The sequence below is a fragment of the Adiantum capillus-veneris genome, chromosome 19 (assembly GCF_014529385.1).
Source record: "Adiantum capillus-veneris isolate H3 chromosome 19, ASM1452938v2, whole genome shotgun sequence".
NCBI lineage: Eukaryota > Viridiplantae > Streptophyta > Polypodiopsida > Polypodiales > Pteridaceae > Adiantum > Adiantum capillus-veneris.
Window position 1 is genome coordinate 424,093 of NC_140949.1, and position 19,529 is coordinate 443,621.

At 44.4% G+C, this 19,529-nt stretch overlaps 3 protein-coding genes across 10 annotated transcripts in view; 1 reads left to right on the top strand and 2 right to left on the bottom strand.

The window, feature by feature from the left end:
* Positions 1–320: 320 nt before the first annotated feature.
* On the top strand, positions 321–1,020 carry LOC147433445 (uncharacterized). The gene is made up of 3 exons (XM_086490231.1): positions 321–383; positions 614–787; positions 850–1,020. Exons 1-3 carry the CDS (start codon positions 321–323, stop codon positions 1,018–1,020), a joined length of 408 nt encoding a protein of 135 aa, XP_086346357.1.
* Positions 1,021–3,690: 2,670 nt separating this feature from the next.
* Positions 3,691–7,431, bottom strand: LOC147433446 (uncharacterized). The gene is made up of 5 exons (XM_086490132.1): positions 7,306–7,431; positions 7,112–7,219; positions 6,971–7,025; positions 5,358–5,432; positions 3,691–3,899 (listed from the first exon to the last, which is right to left on the bottom strand). Exons 1-5 carry the CDS (start codon positions 7,429–7,431, stop codon positions 3,799–3,801), a joined length of 465 nt encoding a protein of 154 aa, XP_086346258.1. The 3' UTR covers positions 3,691–3,798.
* A 967-nt stretch (positions 7,432–8,398) lies between these two features.
* The window catches only part of LOC147433447 (uncharacterized), a 128,508-nt gene continuing 117,377 nt past the window's right edge, over positions 8,399–19,529 (bottom strand). For 5 of the 8 annotated variants that reach the window (XM_086490123.1, XM_086490127.1, XM_086490129.1 and 2 more), the window contains 10 exons: positions 18,515–18,640; positions 18,297–18,425; positions 16,934–17,131; positions 16,726–16,854; positions 16,345–16,491; positions 14,729–14,890; positions 11,286–11,414; positions 9,149–9,499; positions 8,801–9,007; positions 8,399–8,644 (listed from right to left, as the gene is read on the bottom strand). In XM_086490123.1, the coding sequence (XP_086346249.1) occupies positions 8,579–8,644; positions 8,801–9,007; positions 9,149–9,499; positions 11,286–11,414; positions 14,729–14,890; positions 16,345–16,491; positions 16,726–16,854; positions 16,934–17,131; positions 18,297–18,425; positions 18,515–18,640 (1,644 nt within the window). In that variant the 3' untranslated portion in view covers positions 8,399–8,578. The remainder of the gene's footprint in view (positions 8,645–8,800; positions 9,008–9,148; positions 9,500–11,285; positions 11,415–14,728; positions 14,891–16,344; positions 16,492–16,725; positions 16,855–16,933; positions 17,132–18,296; positions 18,426–18,514; positions 18,641–19,529) is intronic. The other 3 variants (XM_086490125.1, XM_086490124.1, XM_086490126.1) reach the window with 3 other exon arrangements.

Consider the following 19,529-nt stretch of genomic DNA (forward strand, 5'->3'; position numbering starts at 1 on the left):
ATATATAGGGAGAGAAAGTGAGAGTTGACTCCCTTTCTCACTTTATGCTCCACTAACAATTCCTTGTGTCTTCTCCTACTTCCCCTTCCCCCTCGCACACTCCATAGCTAGTGTTAGTGCACATGCACATGCACACGTGCACCCACAAGCACGCACGCCACCGGCACCGGCACTATGCCACCACGTGTCCCTTCAAATTGCTTGTCCAATTTTATGACCTGCATTCTTGCCCTAATTTATATTATATCGGGCAAGGAGATGTCAATCGTCTGTGGTGTTTCGGCTAACTTGGTGTGTTTTCGCAGGGTGGTGCTGATGGCATGTGTCAAGAAGCGCTCGGCCCAAAGATCTTAAAACAAGTAGCATCTTGGTTATGCTCCTTGGTAAGAATTGCATTGGGGAGGGGATTAGGTATCACAAGTTTTTTGTCCCGGGTATAAGGTGTCCAAGGCCAATTTGACGAAGGTCCCCGGTCAAGTTCAAAGTTCATAGATGACGTTCCCAAGTCACATGTGAATATTCATGGCAAGGCTAGTGAGATATGCTGCAAGTATGATCATCTTCTTATTTTGTTGGAGACTTTGTCTTATATGTCTTGGATTCTTTTTAATAGGTTGCACAAAAGAAGCTCAAGGATCAACCCAAGCTCTCGTTGCTACCCATGAATGTAAAGGCCGTCGACAAGGCAAAGCGGCATAAGCATGTATCACATAAGTCGATGGTGATGGGCAAGCATGACAATGACAAGGCCAAGTTTGGGAATAATGCTCTTATTGAGAAGCCAAAGGTGAAGATTGTTGGTTGAATAGTACCCTTACCTCAAAACATGTGGTCACTTGTTGTATGCAGGTTGAAAACGACGAGGGAAGGACAAAGGTCAACTTAGCAAGTAAGATGCATGCAAGGAAGCATGGCTTCAAGGACCAAGCAGTGAAGGTGATCGATAAGGGTAAGATAAAAGTTTGTGAAGGGAAGGGCCAACATGCCATAGGATGGGTTTTGAAGAGGACAAAGCATTAGGAACTCTTTGGGGTCTTCTTGGGCCCTTTTATTTGAACATTTAGTGAAATGCTTAAGAAGCTATTCAATCTTTGACCAAGTTAGAGGCCTAGGCTTAAAAATGCAAATTTCTTTTTCTAAAAGTAGCTCAAAAAAAGATCTAATCACTAGATCCACTTGCATGGGGAAGGACTATAGCCTTAACTACTTGGAGGTGGCATTTTGGCTGCTACCATTGCCCCACTTTTCCCCATGTAGATCCTACACATCCCCCACAAAGAGAATTTCAAAGATTTGTCACTTTTTGTCCTCCCATTTTGGGTGTGTTGTCGACCACACTCTCTCTCTGAAGGCTTAATGGAATATTGTACAGCATTAATGCAAGAGCTCACAAGGAGAAACAAGCTTCAACACAACATAAGCATGCTTCAAGCTTCATCAATGAAGGACAAGAAGCAAGGGATGCAGAGGGTGAATACTTGACCAAAGAAGTTGGAGACCTAAAGCTAAATCTTGAGGAGTGTGTGCAGAGGATTCATCGGGTCGCGACGGATAACTACATCCAACTCGGTCATTTGACTTGAAACTTAGGCGTCACCTTGACCATTTCACCCACCTACCAATGGGATACAATGCCCTTCAAAGGAAGCCTAAGGTGGTGGGACTGTTGGCCAAGTATGGAGGTGCCCGCAAACGTCGTGTGAAAGCAACAAGGTCACTAAGGTTCAATGGCTTCTATGTATGATCTTTATTTCAAGGATTTTTATTGTCCACTGATTTTTTATGGTATTTCAAATAGAGAATATGTGTAGGTAATTTTGGGTTGCAATAGCTTAGAGAAGTCAGTGCAGGCCTCACTGCTTCAACACATTGTGCATGAGAAAGATATCATCAAGATGACATCTAACCCTAGGAGTGCCAGGTTGCAACAAGCCCTTCGATGACATTTGTTAAAGGAGTTGTAAGACATTACCACGCCATCTCTTTCGTACTTAATATTCGCAACTCTGTAGGGATTAGTGATAGGGGATACAAGGCAATGTATTATGTGTGACAAGGGGTTGGCATGCAAAGGATTTGACAGGGTCATTGCCTCTAACACCTTACATCATACTTATGGCTAGAAAATTGGCCGACAAGGATGTCTCCACTTTGTTTGGAATGTACAAGTGGATGGAGGATGCCATGCCATTGTTCTCGACAAAATTGTTTGCCTATAACATATTTAACAATATATATGTTGACGTAGAGGAGCTTCAAAGGGCAATGATTCCGTTCTATGATCTCACGCTTGAGGGAATGGATGGAAGGGCCAATTTTGTTCTCAAACTTGAAGAATGTCAGGTGGTGAAAGGTCAATGTGTGGAGCGCTCAAGTCTTACGCTAATGAGCAAAGCGCTACACGGAAAGGGGCTTGAGTACATTGAAGAAGAAGAGAATGTTGAAGGGAGCTTGGAGAGAAGGAGACACAAGCATGACTACTTTGGATTCCAATATGAGTTAAATATATGGTGGCAAGCGGCATGGGCACTTCCACATGAGGACCATGACTCCCTAGGATGGTACTTTGGTTATACAGATATTCAATGTCATAATGCAATGCCAAGCGGTCAAAAACTTTATGTCCCCGAATGTAAAAATTCCATGGGAGCATAACCAGCACCACCATCAGGCATTCAACCTAATACTCACTGTCAGTATCAAAAAAAAAAAACAGAATCTTAACCATATGCATGATAGTTTTGATGTCAATTTCGAGCACAGTAGCAGAATGCATGCAATCAATACCAGGCAAAAAGATCCTTACTGATGTGTAAAAAGACAGTATCCAGTTTCTCCTTTCATAAAAAATCCAAAAAGAACAGTACCTCTAATGTAAAAATGCGATTTATAATCAGATAACAAAGCATGGGTTCTATTCCAAGTATTTGAGAAAAAACCCTGTGAGCAAGCGCAATCCTCAAGTCATTATCCAAGTAGCAAAGGGAGACCAAGCCTAGGTGAAGGGAAGAACACCTCACCTTTAGGTAGAGGAGGAGTCAGGGAGGATTTCCACAAATTGCACTCGATTGTGGAGGTGGTGCAACAACCTGGCACTAATCACAGATAATGAGTGCAAGAGGCATTACAGCTAGGATAGAATCCATGCGTGAGAGGCAGAGAATCCGTGCCGATCCACCCTTCATAACGCAAGGCCGTGACTCAGTATGAGTTCCGCGACAGGGACTGAGAAAACCTAGTATATACAATCAAGTATGAACTGCCCGGTTAAGAGGCCAAAGGATGGGCACCTAGTAGGAGAAAAGTTAGAGGGTTGTTCCCACAAGCTAGCCCAAATTCCACTATAGTGGTTAATATTAACCCAGGTAGACCAAGTGAGGTTTAATTAATACCCACCATGCTACTTGTGTCAGTGGTATTTAATCAGGCATGCAAAAGGCATACTGACAAGCAATAAGTAACCTTTACCGAGTTCTTTTTCCGTGGAAATCTTTAGGCTATGGTCAGCTGTTGTGACAAAGTGTGTGTGTGTGTGTGTGTGTGTGTGTGTGTGTGTGTGTACCCGCCCTAACCCAAGTGCCATACACAATGGGTCTTGGGAATAGGCCCATTGTGTATGGGCCTACTGCCTTATCAGAAAGATGAGTTTTTTAATTTCATTAGCATAGAAGAGCTAAATAGCAATGACCCTGAAAAGGAAAGAAATGTCTGTACAATAGCAGATAAAGTCCTCAAGGAAGACATTACTCCTGTAGGAGTTTTAAGGCTTTGTCAGCCAGTTTGAAATAAGTATGGTTGTCATTGAGTAGCTGTTGGAAGAAAACCATAAAGCAAATCATCTTGTTCCAACAAGTCATCTTGTTCCAAAGAGTCAACATATGAGTAGCATGTACCTGTATCTGTCAAAAAACAATTTGCCAAAGCATAGGTAAGTAGAATTGGATTAACCTGCCACTTTAAAACGACTGAGCCAAAAAGACTACAAAAGTCGTGGGAAGGAATCCAGTCTATAGCCAAGCAGAGACCACCTAACACCTATCGACCAGTTAAGGATTTAACGAGTGTGGGTCACTCAAAGCCTACAGACACAAACATATTGAAACCCAGCATCCTGGTCCTCTCAAGCAAATTCGGAGGGCCTCGTGTTTAGAGGTGTATGTGTAGCTGTTAAACTAAATAAATAACACACCAATGCACAAGATGTTCAAAAAGACGACAAGCGAAAGATGTCAAGGTAAAGATAAGTACAAAAACAAGTCAATCTTTGAATCATAATTGTACAATATAATAAGAATGAAGTATCATTCCAAAGGAATTTGTACACAAGTATCAAAAAACTATCACAATTGCATCATTAAATGTCACCAAAGTCGGATTGCAACAAGCTAAGCCTCTTTAACCAAACATAAAATTCTCAGCTGCATCCATATAGTCAAGACAACAAATATGTTAGACTTGGCTACTTATGGCAAGCTTCAAGGAATCTATCAGTTGTTATCCATGTCAAACTTAAAAAGTTTTAGACTAGCTACTGTCCTGCATATTTAAAGTCTCCATCATACTTTTGCTAGAGTTACACATATATTTCATACCTATTAATTTTTTTAAAAATGTCGACTAATCCATATTATTGTAAGTGAAAAGCTTGCAAGCATTTGATGTCATGTTCCAAAACAGTAGCAGAGTATTAAGTGAGTATGCAGTCAGTACCAAACAAGAAGCCAAACAACGTCCTCTGTTGATGTGAAAAAACTGTATCAGAATATGGCAACATAACTAGTGTACCATATTCCAATAACCTTAACAAATTGATGCCATTTTTATGTCAAGCAACCAAAATGAGTGTATGTAATCAGTACCAGGCAAAAAGAAAGCCCCTAATGATATGTATTTATTAGTGCCGAGGTTTTATCAAGCTTTATGCTTTCAGCTAAGGAAAATCCTAAAAGGTATAAATTTACTACAAAATGTAAAAATTTTATGGCAGCATAACTAGCACCACCAGCAGGCATTCAGCCTAATACTCACTATCAGTATTAAAATAAAAACTGAATCTTAACCATATGCACGATAGTTTTGATGTCAATTTCTAGCACAGTAGCCGAGCGTTAGTATGCATGCAGTCAGTACCAAAAATATCCTTACTGATGTGTAAAAAAACTGTACCCAGTTTCTCCTTTCATAAAAATCCAAAAAGAACAATACTTCTAATGTAAAAATGCTATTTATAATTAGATAACAGAGCATGGGTTCTATTCCAAGTATTTGAGAAAAAAACTTATGAGCATGCGCAATCCCAAGTCATTATCCAAGTAGCAAAGGGAGACCAAGCCTAAGTGAAGGGAAGAACCCCTCACCTTTAAGTAGTGGAAGAATCAGAGAGGATTTCCACAAAATGCACTCGGTTGTGGAGATGTTGCAATAGCCTGGCACTGATCACAGATAATGAGTGCAAGAGGTAGTACAGCTAGGATAGAATCCATGCGTGAGAAGCAAAGAATCTGTGCCAATCCACCCTTCATAACGCGAGGTTGTGACTCAGTATGAGTGCCACTACAGGGACTGAGAAAACCTAGTATATACAATCAAGTATGAAGCTGCCCGGTTAAGAGGCCAAAGGATGGACACCTAGTAGGAGAAAAGTTAGTAGGTTGTTCCGACAAGCTAGCCCAAATTCCACTATAGTGGTTAATATTAACCTAGATAGACGAAGTGAGGTTTAATTAATACCCACCATGCTAATTGGCCCAGTGGTATTTAATCAACCATGCAAAAGGCATAGTGGCAAGCAATAAGTAACCTTTACCAATTATTTTTCCGTGGAAATCTTTAGGCTATGGTCAACTGCTGTGACAAAGTGTGTGTGTGTGTGTGTGTGTGTGTGTGTGTGTGTGTGTTCTATGGTGCAAGCTACCCACAAAGAAGAGAGGGGGCGAGAGAGTGGTGTGTGTGTGTGTGTGTGTGTGTGTGTGTGTGTGTGTGTGTGTTTTCTATTGTGCAATCCACCATAGGCAAGGGAGAGCATGAGAGAGATGAGTGCGTGTGGGTGTGTTTTTGTCCATAGCCAAGAGCGAGGTGTGTGTGTGTGTGTCTGTGTGTGTGTGTGTGTGTGTGTGTGTGTGTGTGTGTGTGTGTGTGTGTCTGTGTGTGTGTGTGTGTGTGTGTGTGTGTGTTTGTCCATAGCCAAGAGAGAGAGAAGTGGGGTGTGTGTGTGTGTGTGTTGTGGTGTGTGTTTTTGTCCATAGCCAAGAGAGAGAGAGAGAAGTGGGTGTGTGTGTGTGTGTGTGTGTGTGTGTGTCCACTGCCAACCCACGAGCAGGTAATGAGGACGAGAGAGAGAGAGAGAGAGAGAGAGAGAGAGAGAGAGAGTAGCGTACGAGGGAGAGGGAGAGAGAGTAGCGTACGAGAGAGAGAGAGAGAGAGAGAGAGGGGGGGGGGGGGGGGGGGGGGGGGGGGGGGGGGGGGGGGGGGGGGGGGGGGGTGGCGCTATGTGAAAGAAAGGGATGGTGGTTCAGCCCACGCGGCCACCACCCTCCTATTTTCTTCTCTTTTTTTGTCTTTTGACTTAACTCCCCTCCCCTCCCCTCCCCCACCCCAAAAGAGAAAGAGAGAGAGAGAGAGAGAGAGAGAGAGAGAGAATTTTTATTTTTTTCTGGCGTCACCAGCAAAGGCATATCCTCATCATTTTCCACTCGATCCATATCATTTGCCTTGAAATCGGCCCCACGCTTCTCATGCTGGGCCTTTGTTCTTCCTTCACTTGGCAATCCCTCCTTGCCCGAAGCCATGAGCCATGTGCTTGTCTAGATCGATATCATCTGCCTCCTACTCCACCCCATGCTTATCGTGCTTGGTGTTTGTTCTTCCCTCACTTGGCATTGCCTTTGACTAAAGCGTTTCCCATTCGTTCATCCCCCCACAAGAGACTTGGCACCCTTTCTCCCCTTCATCGATAATTTCTGGGGGCTACCCTTCATAGAGGGGGCCGATTCTACATGGTCCTCAATGGGGGGCTTGCTCGACACCTACAAACACACAAGGCAAGGATGAGGACCCTAAGACCATCCTAGCGTAGACCCGGGAACGAAGAGCATGGAGCACCAATGCTTGCCTGCATAGAGGTGGTGATTGACTGATCCATGGCCAAAATTTCTTCTTGCCCCACCTTTGCGATCGGCTCATCCATCTCCAAAATAGGCTCGTCCATCTCCAAGGTTGGCTGCACATAGAACCAAACTTGAGGAAGGGTAAAGCATAACCTGTAGCATTAACAAGCAGGGAAAGCGAGACTGAGAGGTCACCAACCTTGCAAGGCATGGTGGGGGCTAGATCCTTTGCCTCCAGAGAACTTCCCCTGGCCTTGCTCCTCCTAGCCCGCCAACCTGTTGCTTGCCCCAACTTTTGGGGAGGTGTGGAGTAATGCCCTCTCATCCCCCCTACTTCTAACACCCGCCATTAGCCCCCTCTCGTAGCTCTGATTGCCTTCTCACGGCACTGGGAGTTCCATCCTCTGTCGTGCAAGCCAACCCCCTACCCCCACCCACTCCTCCAACAATCCCATGATGTCCCTTCGAGCGGCACAAGCAACCCATCCCATCATTGATCACACTGAAGCATGCCAAAATTATGACATGCTACCCAATGGCGAGACACATGTCCCCGCGGTCGACGTCTCCAATGCTCAGGTTTACGTTGGTCTACCAGGCAAAGAATGTAGTAAACCAAGTAGCTTGCATAAGGCCACACGGAAGATAATGTACATGCGTTATAGCCACATCATGCAAGCGTAGAACCCCTTGAAATGGACCAAACATGGGTAGCATGTAATGCATCAAAGAATAGCCTCATACCACTAGCCCGCAAGAAATAGCCTCATACCAGTAGCCCGCAAGGAAAGAGAGATGCTACCATTGGAACTCTCGCTAATCTTATCACTTACACATCCATCACAGAAGACAAGTTTGTATCTGATCCAACACAAAAAGGAGCATCCAATAGCCAAATTCCATGCTAGAAGACAAGTTTGTATCTGATCCAACACACAAAGGAGCATCCAATAACCAAATTTCAGCATGGAATGTACAACGATGTCCTAGTTTTGGAGATATCCCAAGATCTAAGAGAGGTTCCCACAACCAGCATTGAAAGGTAGACTCCACACTTCTCTAAACTGCCACGGCTTCCTTTATGCACAAATCCCATCAAAAAGGACAACTCAAATTCACATAAAGTGAGGGAAAAAGAAATGAAAAACTCATAGATTTTGTGCTATCCTATTGAACCTTATGTACCCAAGAAGGTGCTCATATACGCTCTCATCTTAGCATGATAAAGTGGGAAAAAAGAGATCCAATCGACTTACTATTGAAAAACCACTTCACACCAAATAGAAGACACATTTAACGCTCAAAAATAAATTTCTAAAAGATGTGGGAACCTTTGCATTTCAATATTCACATGTGACTCCTGCAAGCAAGCCCTAGATGGACAAGTGGGCATATAAGGGTACGACGTACACCATAGCTACAAAAAACCATCATACACATGAAGAGAGGCTCATGAGAACAATTCCCTGATCTCAATGTTTTCTTTTGCGCTCAGGTACCACTCTCTTCCGTACTGAAATCAGCACCTTAAGCTCCTCCTGTAAGAAAAAAAAAGAATTCTAACATTAGAGCCTTGTCATCAAAGAGAGAGAGAGAGAGAGAGAGAGAAGGAGAGTGTCCCGAGGAATGGCCACACAGGAGAGAGAGAGAGAGAGAGAGAGAGAGAGAGAGAGAGAGAGAGAGAGAGAGACTACCTCCTCCATGCTCGGTAAGGTGATGGCACTACCCGCCCTCCAATCTGAAAGGTACCGAGCATAGTAACACCGGTACCTGGCGAGGATGTCGCAATACTCCTCAAATTGGCTCTCTTTAAAGACCCAAATCAACCTGAATCTATGCCGCGACTCTCTGAAGAAGACAATGTGAACGGAGCCGTAGTTTGCCGTATAAAGGCTATCCACCTGTTCCAAATATAAAAACAAAACCGAGGTGAAAAACTAACAATGGCCCAACACACGGTGAAAGAGAGAGACGAGATGCTAAATAGACAAAGCTTAATAATGTATAGGTTATAATGTAGCTAAGGAAGAGCTTGCACATACTTGATGCTTCAGTACTACTGAAAAGTCGTCCCCGGAGATAGAATTCTTATGTGGAACTGGGGAGCAGAACCGTGTCTGCAAGTCAGACAGGAGCCGCTCAGTGAACTCCTTGTCATCATATGCTAGAGGGGACCGAGCATAGGTGTCTAGCAATGCAAGATCCTCCTCTGGCAGGTCAAGCTGATATCCCTGCTGCCACAAACCGAATCGCTGGTACTCTGCTACCATGCTCAATCTCGAGTCGCTAACACCAACCGCCGGCTCCTCAAGAACATGCTCATCCGCTATGCAACGAAAAAACAACTTTTGCGCTTCTTCAAAGATTAGCTGTGGAGCTAATCTCTCTGAAACCTACAAAAAACAAAAGCTATATCTTAATCATATACACATAATTTTGAAAAGCAATTTCGGTAATCGAGTAACCCCTCTATCCACAATAGTAGTCATATGTCAGGAGAGTCCACGATATAAAATACATGGTGATTACAAGTAAATGAAATTTATTTCCCTCTCCCTTTTGGCATACATCAAAAGAACTTGAATTACAAACTCTTAACATAGAAACAAAATTTTGTGTACTGGCAAGAACAAAAGTCTTATCAAACTGGTTTGAATGAGAATGACAAAAATATATCCTAAACTACCGAGCTATTTGATCTCAGATATATCTTCGGATTGTGTAAAGGTAATATGATTTGAATTGCAGGACTGTAGGACTATGAACAGTCAAACACAGATTTGATCCTCATGAAATCAGTACCCCAATAACAGAAACCTACCCATCCCATGTAAGTGGCAAACTGATTGGATGAGAATGAACCAAAACATATCCAAAACTACGAAGCTATTTGAGCTTAGATATATCTTCACATTGTGTAAAGGTATAATAATCCAGATTGCAGGACTGTTGGACTATTCACAGCCAGACATAAGTTTTAAACTCATGAGATTAGTACCCCACTTACTTCCTACCAGGGAACATAGATGGATCTGTCTAAAGTCAAAAATATTCTAAAAATGGCCAAATCCTAAGAAAGTACAGGAACTTGAAATATGTTTTCAAGTGGTCTCCCCTCTCTCCCATTTAACAGCATCATATCGCTCCAACAAACTTCTTCTTCTTCTTCTTCTTTTCTGCAAAAGAAGAGATCTTTACAGAGGAGGAGATTAATGCCATGATGCAACAGCCCATGACAGAGTTCATGTGATGGAACCCACACCAGACAAAGCTTGGGCTCTTTTTCTTCCAGCCGGGTCCTTCTTACTTAGATGTTCACATTTTAGCACTTGTTACATTATCTTTTCTATTGGACACCTGAAACACCTGGCGAAGATGTAATCGATTGGTCTCAGAAGTCCTTTAAGCCTTTTGCAGACATTAATAAGCATCCCCCCCCCCCAATGCTTCGGAGCTACTCTCGGCCAGTGCGAGCCACTAGGTACAAAGGAGCGTCTATGACAACAGATTATTTGGAACCCCATGGTACGTCCAGAGCAGGGGCAAATGCTTGGGAGCCTCTTGTATATGGCATGGGGTCCCTTGACAGAGGAGTTGTATTATACTGGGATGATAAAAATAAAATACAATAGTAGAAAAGAATCGCCCCCCCCCTCCCCCAAAAAAACCTCCTCTAGAGACTGGCGCATGCGCTCTCTCTCCCTCCTCTCGCCCCCTTCGACCTGCGGCCACTCGCATCATCATGAGAATTTTGCAAAGAGGTGCGCAGGTTCCTTGCACAATAATTTGCAACCATATGTGAAGAACGGCCAACGCCATCCAGATAGGGTAAATGCGGGTTGGCTGTAGGGCTTGTTCCCGGCCTTCTCCACACAAACCAACCTCTGCATTGCAGGGTTGCGGGGCCTGGGCAGGACGCGAGAAGAGCGGATGCATCTTTGAAACCTGCCGCATGTATTTTAAAACTGCGGCCTGTATGTGAAACAACGCATGCATGCATCTGAAAGCAACAGTCTACGCATGATATAAGCTAATCAGAACTAGAGTTCTACTGTTGTTCATTCGGTGGTTTTCTCATTCTCATATGGGGAATCTAATTTAGATTCTCCATTTCTTTTCTTTCACAAAAACAGTTTGATATACTTCAGAGGTGCTGAAATAATTGGACAAAACACTCACATGATTCGACTCATAAACAGCGTTTTCTGATCGGGCTCTCTGAGCGAGGTAGTCTTCATATAAGAGGCCTCCTCTCCTCTTACCTTTTGAGGCATCATAAAACTCCAAACTTCCTTTTCTTCTTCTTTCCTGCAAAATAAAGAATCTTTAAACCCCCCCCCCCCCCCCCCCCCCCCCCCCCCCCCTCTCTCTCTCTCTCTCTCTCTCTCTCTCTCTTCTCTCTCTCTCTCTCTCTCTCTCTCTCTCTTCTCTCTCTCTCTCTCTCTCTCTCTCTCTCTCTCTCACCGGAGATACCATCACACACAGCTCCACAACACGCACTCCACACACACCACCATCCATTTCACACATGAGTTAGCCTCTATTTACTCGGCCAAGGTCGAACATGGCCTATGTCTCCTCCACCCATCCACACCACTCTCAGTTCTCACATCACATATCTCTTCCGTTCTCCACACTTCAGCTATTAGCTCTTTTCACACACACCACTCACACAGGACGCACTCCCCCCCCCGGGCTATGCCTCAGAACCGCTGGTATGATGATGAGTGCAGAGAGCTATACCGACGCCTCCAGGCACGACAAGCCTTAGGAGAGATCACAGAGAGAGAGGCCAGACGGCATATGAAGACGCTGACACGCCAAAAGCGGCGAGCATTCGAAGAGGCACAGGAGCTTGAGCTATACCGCCTATTCATGAGCATGGATAGCGCGACGGCATGGCGCACCCTACGCGAGCCACGTCCGACTACAGCTATTGAGGATCCACAGATATGGCATGATTATGCAGAGCGACTTTATGAAGTGCCAGGGCAGCCTCCTATTCCACAACCACACGAGCCTCGCCCCACGTGCTCCTCCTTCTTTACGGCAGAGATGGTAGAGAGGGCCATACGCCGCATGCAGCACAGACGATCAGCTGACCATACTGGATTACAGAGTGAGCACATCATTTATGCGGCCTCCACTATAGCCCCGTTGATTGCACATGTCTTCAACCGGGCTATAGGGGAGGGCTTCCCAGAGGAGTGGACACAGCACACCATAGTGCCTATCCACAAATCTGGCGACACCCTGGACCCAGGGAACTACAGGACTATCATGATTGGCCACACGATGGCCAAGCTATATGGAGCAGTACTTGAGGCACAGCTCAGCTGCTACGCAGAGATCGAGGGTTTACGAGCTCCAGGCCAAGCCGGTTTCAGACGAGCTTTCTCCACCATTGACCACATCTTCGTTCTGCGCTGCCTCATTGATGGGGCAAAGGCGCGGAAGAAGAGGCTTTACTGCTGCTTTGTGGACTTCCGCAAGGCCTTTGACACAGTCCCACGCGAGAGACTCTTCCAGCGCCTTCACAGCATTGGGGTACCAACAGAGATGATTTGGGCCATATATGCTCTATATGAGAGGGTGGCGGGTCGGGTTCGTTGCCCAGGCGGTTTTTCAGAGACCATTGCTAGCACCATTGGTGTTAAGCAAGGATGCCCACTCTCCCCGACACTCTTTGGGCTATACATCGACGAGATCTCCGACTACATACTACGAGCAGGGGGAGAGGGGAGCGACTTAGCAGGTACTCCGGTCCACATCATGTTATATGCTGATGATATTGTGTTGATTTCAGAGTCACCCGAGGGCTTGCAACGCCATCTTGAGGCCCTGGACGAATTCAGCACAAACAGGGGGTTGACTGTGAACCTTGGCAAAACCAAGGTTATGATCTTTCACACATCCAGTGCAGTGAGGAGCGCCGCCACCTTCACAGCAGCAGGAGGACAGGTTGATGTAGTCACCTCCTATGTCTACCTTGGCATCACATTCACCAGCCTACCAGGACCCTTCACTATGAGGCAGGCTGCTGTTGACAGGCTCACCCGAGGATATGCAGCTCTGGCCATGCTAGAGCGGAGGTGCCACCAGGCACACTTTCAGGAGCCCCGCACGAAGGGGTGGCTTTTCGACACCTTAGTCACCCGGCCTTGATGTACTCGGCGGCAGTATGGGCACCAGGATTGACAGCTGACCAGTGGACACAACTTGAGAGACCACAGGTATATATGATCTCACGCTTGCTCCGCAGCAAGAAGACAGTGCCACACGACATTATTAGAGCCGAGCTCGCCACACCACCTATGGTTGTAGAGGCACTATTCCAGACAGTTTGCTTCATCCAGAGGATGAGAGAGCTACCTCCTGACAGACTTACCCGTAGAGCATTTGAGGCAGCTATACAGCTATCAGAGAGTGGACATGAGAGAGCATGGTACTCACAGGTCAGAGCATGGTTTGAGGGACACGGTCTTGACATGGAGAGCCTACCACCATTCCAGTACGACCCCCACTCACCATATGTTCACCTCTCTCGCAGTGAGAGGAACTTGGTATTGAGACAGGATCTGTGGCAGCTATACACTAGGAGAGTCTGGGCGGCACCTAGCTTGGGGACGAGGATGTCAGATTACAGAGACCAGTTTCTCACCATATTATCTGGGGGGTTCATACAGAGACCACGCTACATGGACACATATATGCCACATAGCTCACGGGTGGCGATTGGTCAGCTGAGAGTGGCTTCACACAGGTTAGAGATTGAGATCGGGAGACATACTGGTGTTCCGAGGGGGGAGCGAATCTGCAGAGCCTGCACAGAGGAGGTGGAGAGTGAGGAGCACTTTGTATGTAGATGCAGAGCATACACTGAGATCAGAGGCAGGTATGAGGCCCTATTTAGAGGACAGCCCACTCTCCGAGAGATCATGGAATCTCGAGATCAGAGACAGCTCGGACGTTTCTTACTAGAGATACAGAGCCATCGGGACACACTACTACAGCCACACACAGCTACACAGACAGAGGGGAGACAATCGCAGCTCACAGACTTCTTTCAGAGGATTTCCGCCCCCCCCTCACCAGACACTCAGAGGGGAGTGACACTCCCACAGGCGGAGGTGAACCGAGCTAGACGACGACCACGAGTCACAGGCTACAGGGGCGCGAGCTCCCACCACCGACAGATCGAGGAGATCCGAGCCCGGGAGCGCCGTGCCACTGAGGAGCGAGTGGCTCAGATGAGGGCTGACCCGACCGCTTTCATCCGGGTAGCCTTGGCACCAGACCCACCCATGTACCACATCTTACACCCCCCCATTAGTACAGGATGGAGCTAGATAGCTTGATGCATTCTCATGATTGTACTACCTTGAGCATACAGACATGCATATACCCCTAGAGATAGAGCTCCATCCCTCCTCAGATACTCCACTACCTACTTTCAGCTCAGTTTTGTATCAATTTTGTTTCATTTGTCTTTCCGATAGACGGATGACATACACACAATGTACATTTGATTTGTCTCATAGGCCGATTTCGGCCTGACATAGACGTTAAAAATCTTTCTTTCTTTCTTTCTTTCTCTCTCTCTCGTGCAGAACAATGTTTACATGTGACTTCTTGGCATCATCATTCATGGCATGTCCTTGTGGCTTCTTGGCATCATCATTCATGACATGTCCTTGTGGCTTCTTGGCATCATCATTCATGGCATGTCCTTGTGGCTTCTTCGCATCATCATTCATCACATGCCTCGACCTCCCATGAGGACCCTGAAAGATACCAAATAGGGGACTGAAATATGAAGCCTTTTCATAGTAGTACATGGTGATTACAAGTAAAAGAAATTTATTTCCCTCTCCCTTTTGGCATACATTAAAAGAACTTGAATTACAAACTCTTAACATAGAAAAAAAAAATGTGTACTGGAAAGAACAAAACTCTTATCAAACTGGTTTGAATGAGAATGACAAAAACATATCCTAAACTATGGAGCTATTTGATCTCAGATATATCTTCGCATTGTGTAAAGGTAATATGATTTGAATTGCAGGACTGTAGGACTATGAACAGTCAAACACAGATTTGATCCTCATGAAATCAGTACCCCAATAACAGAAACCTACCCATCCCATGTAAGTGGCAAACTGATTGCATGAGAATGACCCAAAACATATCCTAAACTACGAAGGTATTTGAGCTTAGATATATCTTCAGATTGTGTAACGGTATTATGATCCAGATTGCACGACTGGAGGACTATTCACAGCCAGACACAAGTTTTAAACTCATGAGATTGGTACCCCACTTATTTCCTACCAGGGAACATAGATCGATCTGTCTAAAGTCAAAAATATTCTAAAAATGGCCAAATCCTAAGAAAGTACAGGAACTTGAAATATGTTTTCAAGTGGTCTGCCCTCCTCTCCCATTTAACAGCATCTTATCGCTCCAACAAAATTCTTCTTCTTCTTTTCTGAAAAAGAAAAGATCTTTACAGAGGAGGAGATTGATGCCATGATGCAACAGCCCATGAAAGAGTTCATGTGATCGAACCCACACCAGACAAAGTTTGGGCTGTTTTTCTTCCAGCCGGCTCCTTCTTACTTAGATGTTCACATTTTAGCACTTGTTACATTATCTTTTGTATTGGACACCTGAAACAGCTGGCGAAGATGTAATCGATTGGTCTCACAAGTCCTTTAAGCCTTTTGAAGACATTAATAAACATCCCCCCCCCCCTTTGCTTGGGAGCTACTCTCCGTCCTTGGGAGCTACTATCGGCCAGTGCGAGCCACTATGTACAAAGGAGCCTCTATGACATCCGATTATTTGGAACCCCATGGTACGTCCAGAGCTACTCTCCGTGCTTGGGAGCTACTCTCGGCCAGTGCAAGCCACTATGTACAAAGGAGCGTCTATGACAACAGATTATTTGGAACCCCATGATATGTCCAGAGCAGGGGCAAATGCTTGGGAGCCTCTCATAATTGGCATGGGGTCCCTTGACACAAGAGTTGTATTATACTGGGAGGATAAAAATAAAATACAATAGTAAAGAAGAATCCCCCCCCCACCGCCGCCCCCCAAGAAACCTCCTCTAGAGACTGGCGCATGCGCTCTCTCTCCCTCCTCTCACCGCCTTCGACCTGCGCCCACTCGCATCATCATGAGAATTTTGCAAAGAGGTGCGCAGGTTCATTTTCGCAATAATTTGCAACCATACCTGAAGAAAGGCCAACGCCATCCAGATAGGGTGAATGCAAGTTGGCTGTAGGGCTTGTTCCCAGCCTTCTCCACAAAGCCCAACCTCTGCATTGCAGGGTTGCGGGGTCTGGGCAGGACTCGAGAAGAGCGGATGCATCTTTGAAACCTGCCGCATGTATTTTAAAACTGCAGCCTGTATATGAAACAACGCATGCATGCATCTGAAAGCAACAATCTACGCATGATATAAGCTAATCAGAACTAGAGTTCTACTGTTGTTCATTGGGTGCTTTTCTCACTCTCATATGGGGAATCTAATTTAGATTCTCCATTTCTTTTCTTTTACAAAAACAGTATGATATACTTCAGAGCTGCTGAAATAATTGGACAAAACACTCACATGATTCGACTCATAAACAGCGTTTTCTGATCGGGCTCCCTGAGCTAGGTAGTCTTCATATAAGTGGCCTCCCCTCCTCTTACCTTTTGAGGCATCATAAAGCTCCAAACCTCCTTTTGTTCTTCTTTCCTGCAAAATAAAGAATCTTTAAACCTCTCTCTCTCTCTCTCTCTCTCTCTCTCTCTCTCTCTCTCAGAACAATGTTTACATGTGACTTCTTGGCATCATCATTCATGGCATGTCCTTCTGGCTTCTTGGCATCATCATTCATGACATGTCCTTGTGACTTCTTGGCATCATCATTCATGGCATGTCCTTGTGGCTTCTTGGCATCATCATTCATGGCATGTCCTTGTGGCTTCTTGGCATCATCATTCATAACATGCCTCGACCTCCCATGAGGACCCTGAAAGAAACAAAAAAAGGGACTAAATTAAGAAGCCTTTTCATAGTAGTACATGGTGATTACAAGTAAATGAAATTTATTTCACTCTCCCTTTTGGCATACATCAAAAGAACTTGAATTACAAACTCTTAACATAGAAACAAAATTTTGTGTACTGGCAAGAACAAAAGTTTTATCAAACTGGTTTGAATGAGAATGACAAAAACATATCCTAAACTACGGAGCTATTTGATCTCAGATATATCTTCGGATTGTGTAAAGGTAATATGATTTGAATTGCAGGACTGTAGGACTATGAACAGTCAAACACAGATTTGATCCTCATGAAATCAGTACCCCAATAACAGAAACCTACCCATCCCATGTAAGTGGCAAACTGATTGGATGAGAATGACCCAAAACATATACAAAACTACGAAGGTATTTTAGCTTAGATATATCTTCACATTGTGTGAAGGTATTATGATCCAGATTGCAGGACTGTAGGACTATTCACAGCCAGACACATGTTTTAAACTCATGAGATTAGTACCCCACTTATTTCCTACTAGGGAACATAGATGGATCTGTCTAAAGTCAAAAATATTCTAAAAATGGCCAAATCCTAAGAATGTACAGGAACTTGAAATATGTTTTCATGTGGTCTCCCCTCCTCTTCCATTTAACAGCATCATATCGCTCCAACAAACTTCTTCTTTTCTGCAAAAGAAAAGATCTTTACAGAGGAGGAGATTAATGCCATGATGCAATAGCCCATGAAAGAGTTCTTGTGATGGAACCCACACCAGACAAAGCTTCGGCTCTTTTTCTTCCAGCTGGCTACTTCTTACTTAGATGTTCACATTTTAGCACTTGTTACCTTATCTTTTGTATTGGACACCTGAAACACCTGGCGAAGATGTAATCGATTGGTCTCACAAGTCCTTAAGCCTTTTGAAGACATTAATAAACATCCCCCCCCCCCGTTGCTTGGGAGCTACTCTCAGCCAGTGCGAGCCACTATGTACAAAGGAGCGTCTATGACAACTAGAGTTCTACTGTTGTTCATTCGGTGCTTTTCTCACTCTCATATGGGGAATCTAATTTAGATTCTCCATTTCTTTTCTTTTACAAAAACAGTATGATATAATTCAGAGGTGCTGAAATAATTGGACAAAACACTCACATGATTCGACTCATAAACAGCGTTTTCTGATAGGGCTCCCTGAGCTAGGTAGTCTTCATATGAGTGGCGTCCCCTCCTCTTACCTTTTGAGGCATCATAAAGCTCCAAACCTTCTTTTCTTCTTCTTTCCTGCAAAATAAAGAATCTTTAAACCTCTCTCTCTCTCTCTCTCTCTCTCTCTCTCTCTCTCTCTCTCTCCCCTGAAGAACAATGTTTACATGTGACTTCTTGGCATCATCATTCATGGCATGTCCTTCTGGCTTCTTGGCATCATCATTCATGGCATGTCCTTGTGGCTTCTTGGCATCATCATTCATAACATGCCTCGACCTCCCATGAGGACCCTGAAAGATACAAAAAAAGGGACTGAATTATGAAGCCTTTTCATAATAGTATATGGTGATTACAAGTAAATGAAATTTATTTCACTCTCCCTTTTGGCATACATCAAAAGAACTTGAATTACAAACTCTTAACATAGAAACAAAATTTTGTGTACTGGCAGGAACAAAACTCTTATCAAACTGGTTTGAATGAGAATGACAAAAACATATCCTAAACTACGGAGCTATTTGATCTCAGATATATCTTCGCATTGTGTAAAGGTAATATGATTTGAATTGCAGGACTGTAGGACTATGAACAGTCAAACACAGATTTGATCCTCATGAAATCAGTACCCCAATAACAGAAACCTACCCATCCCATGTAAGTGGCAAACTGATTGGATGAGAATGACCCAAAACATATCCTAAACTACGAAGGTATTTGAGCTTAGATATATGTTCACATTGTGTAAAGGTATTATGATCCAGATTGCAGGACTGTAGGACTATTCACAGCCAGACACAAGTTTGAAACTCATGAGATTTGTACCCCACTTATTTCCTACCTGGGAACATAGATGGATCTGTCTAAAATCAAAAATATTCTAAAAATGGCCAAATCCTAAGAATGTACAGGAACTTGAAATATGTTTTCAAGTGGTCACCCCTCCTCTCCCATTTAACAGCATCCTATCGCTCCAACAAACTTGTTCTTCTTCTTCTTCTTTCCTGCAAAAGAAAAGATCTTTACAGAGGAGGAGATTGATGCCATGATGCAACAGCCCATGAAAGAGTTCATGTGATGGAACCCACACCAAACAAAGCTTGGGCTGTTTTTCTTCCAGCCGGCTCCTTCTTACTTAGATGTTCACATTTTAGCAGTTGTTACATTATCTTTTGTATTGGA

Bases quoted from the DNA above. Each gene is read 5' to 3' on its own strand.
- LOC147433445 (XM_086490231.1), top strand. From the start codon at position 321: ATGTGTCAAGAAGCGCTCGGCCCAAAGATCTTAAAACAAGTAGCATCT. The intron at 384-613 runs GTAAGAATTGCA...TCTTTTTAATAG, and splicing joins CATCTTGGTTATGCTCCTTG to GTTGCACAAAAGAAGCTCAA. The intron at 788-849 runs GTGAAGATTGTT...TGTTGTATGCAG, and splicing joins CTCTTATTGAGAAGCCAAAG to GTTGAAAACGACGAGGGAAG.
- LOC147433446 (XM_086490132.1), bottom strand. From the start codon at position 7,431: ATGAGAGGGCATTACTCCACACCTCCCCAAAAGTTGGGGCAAGCAACA. The intron at 7,220-7,305 runs GTTGGTGACCTC...TTCTATGTGCAG, and splicing joins CCCCCACCATGCCTTGCAAG to CCAACCTTGGAGATGGACGA. The intron at 3,900-5,357 runs GTGAGGGGTTCT...GTTTTTTGACAG, and splicing joins GATTCTTCCACTACTTAAAG to ATACAGGTACATGCTACTCA.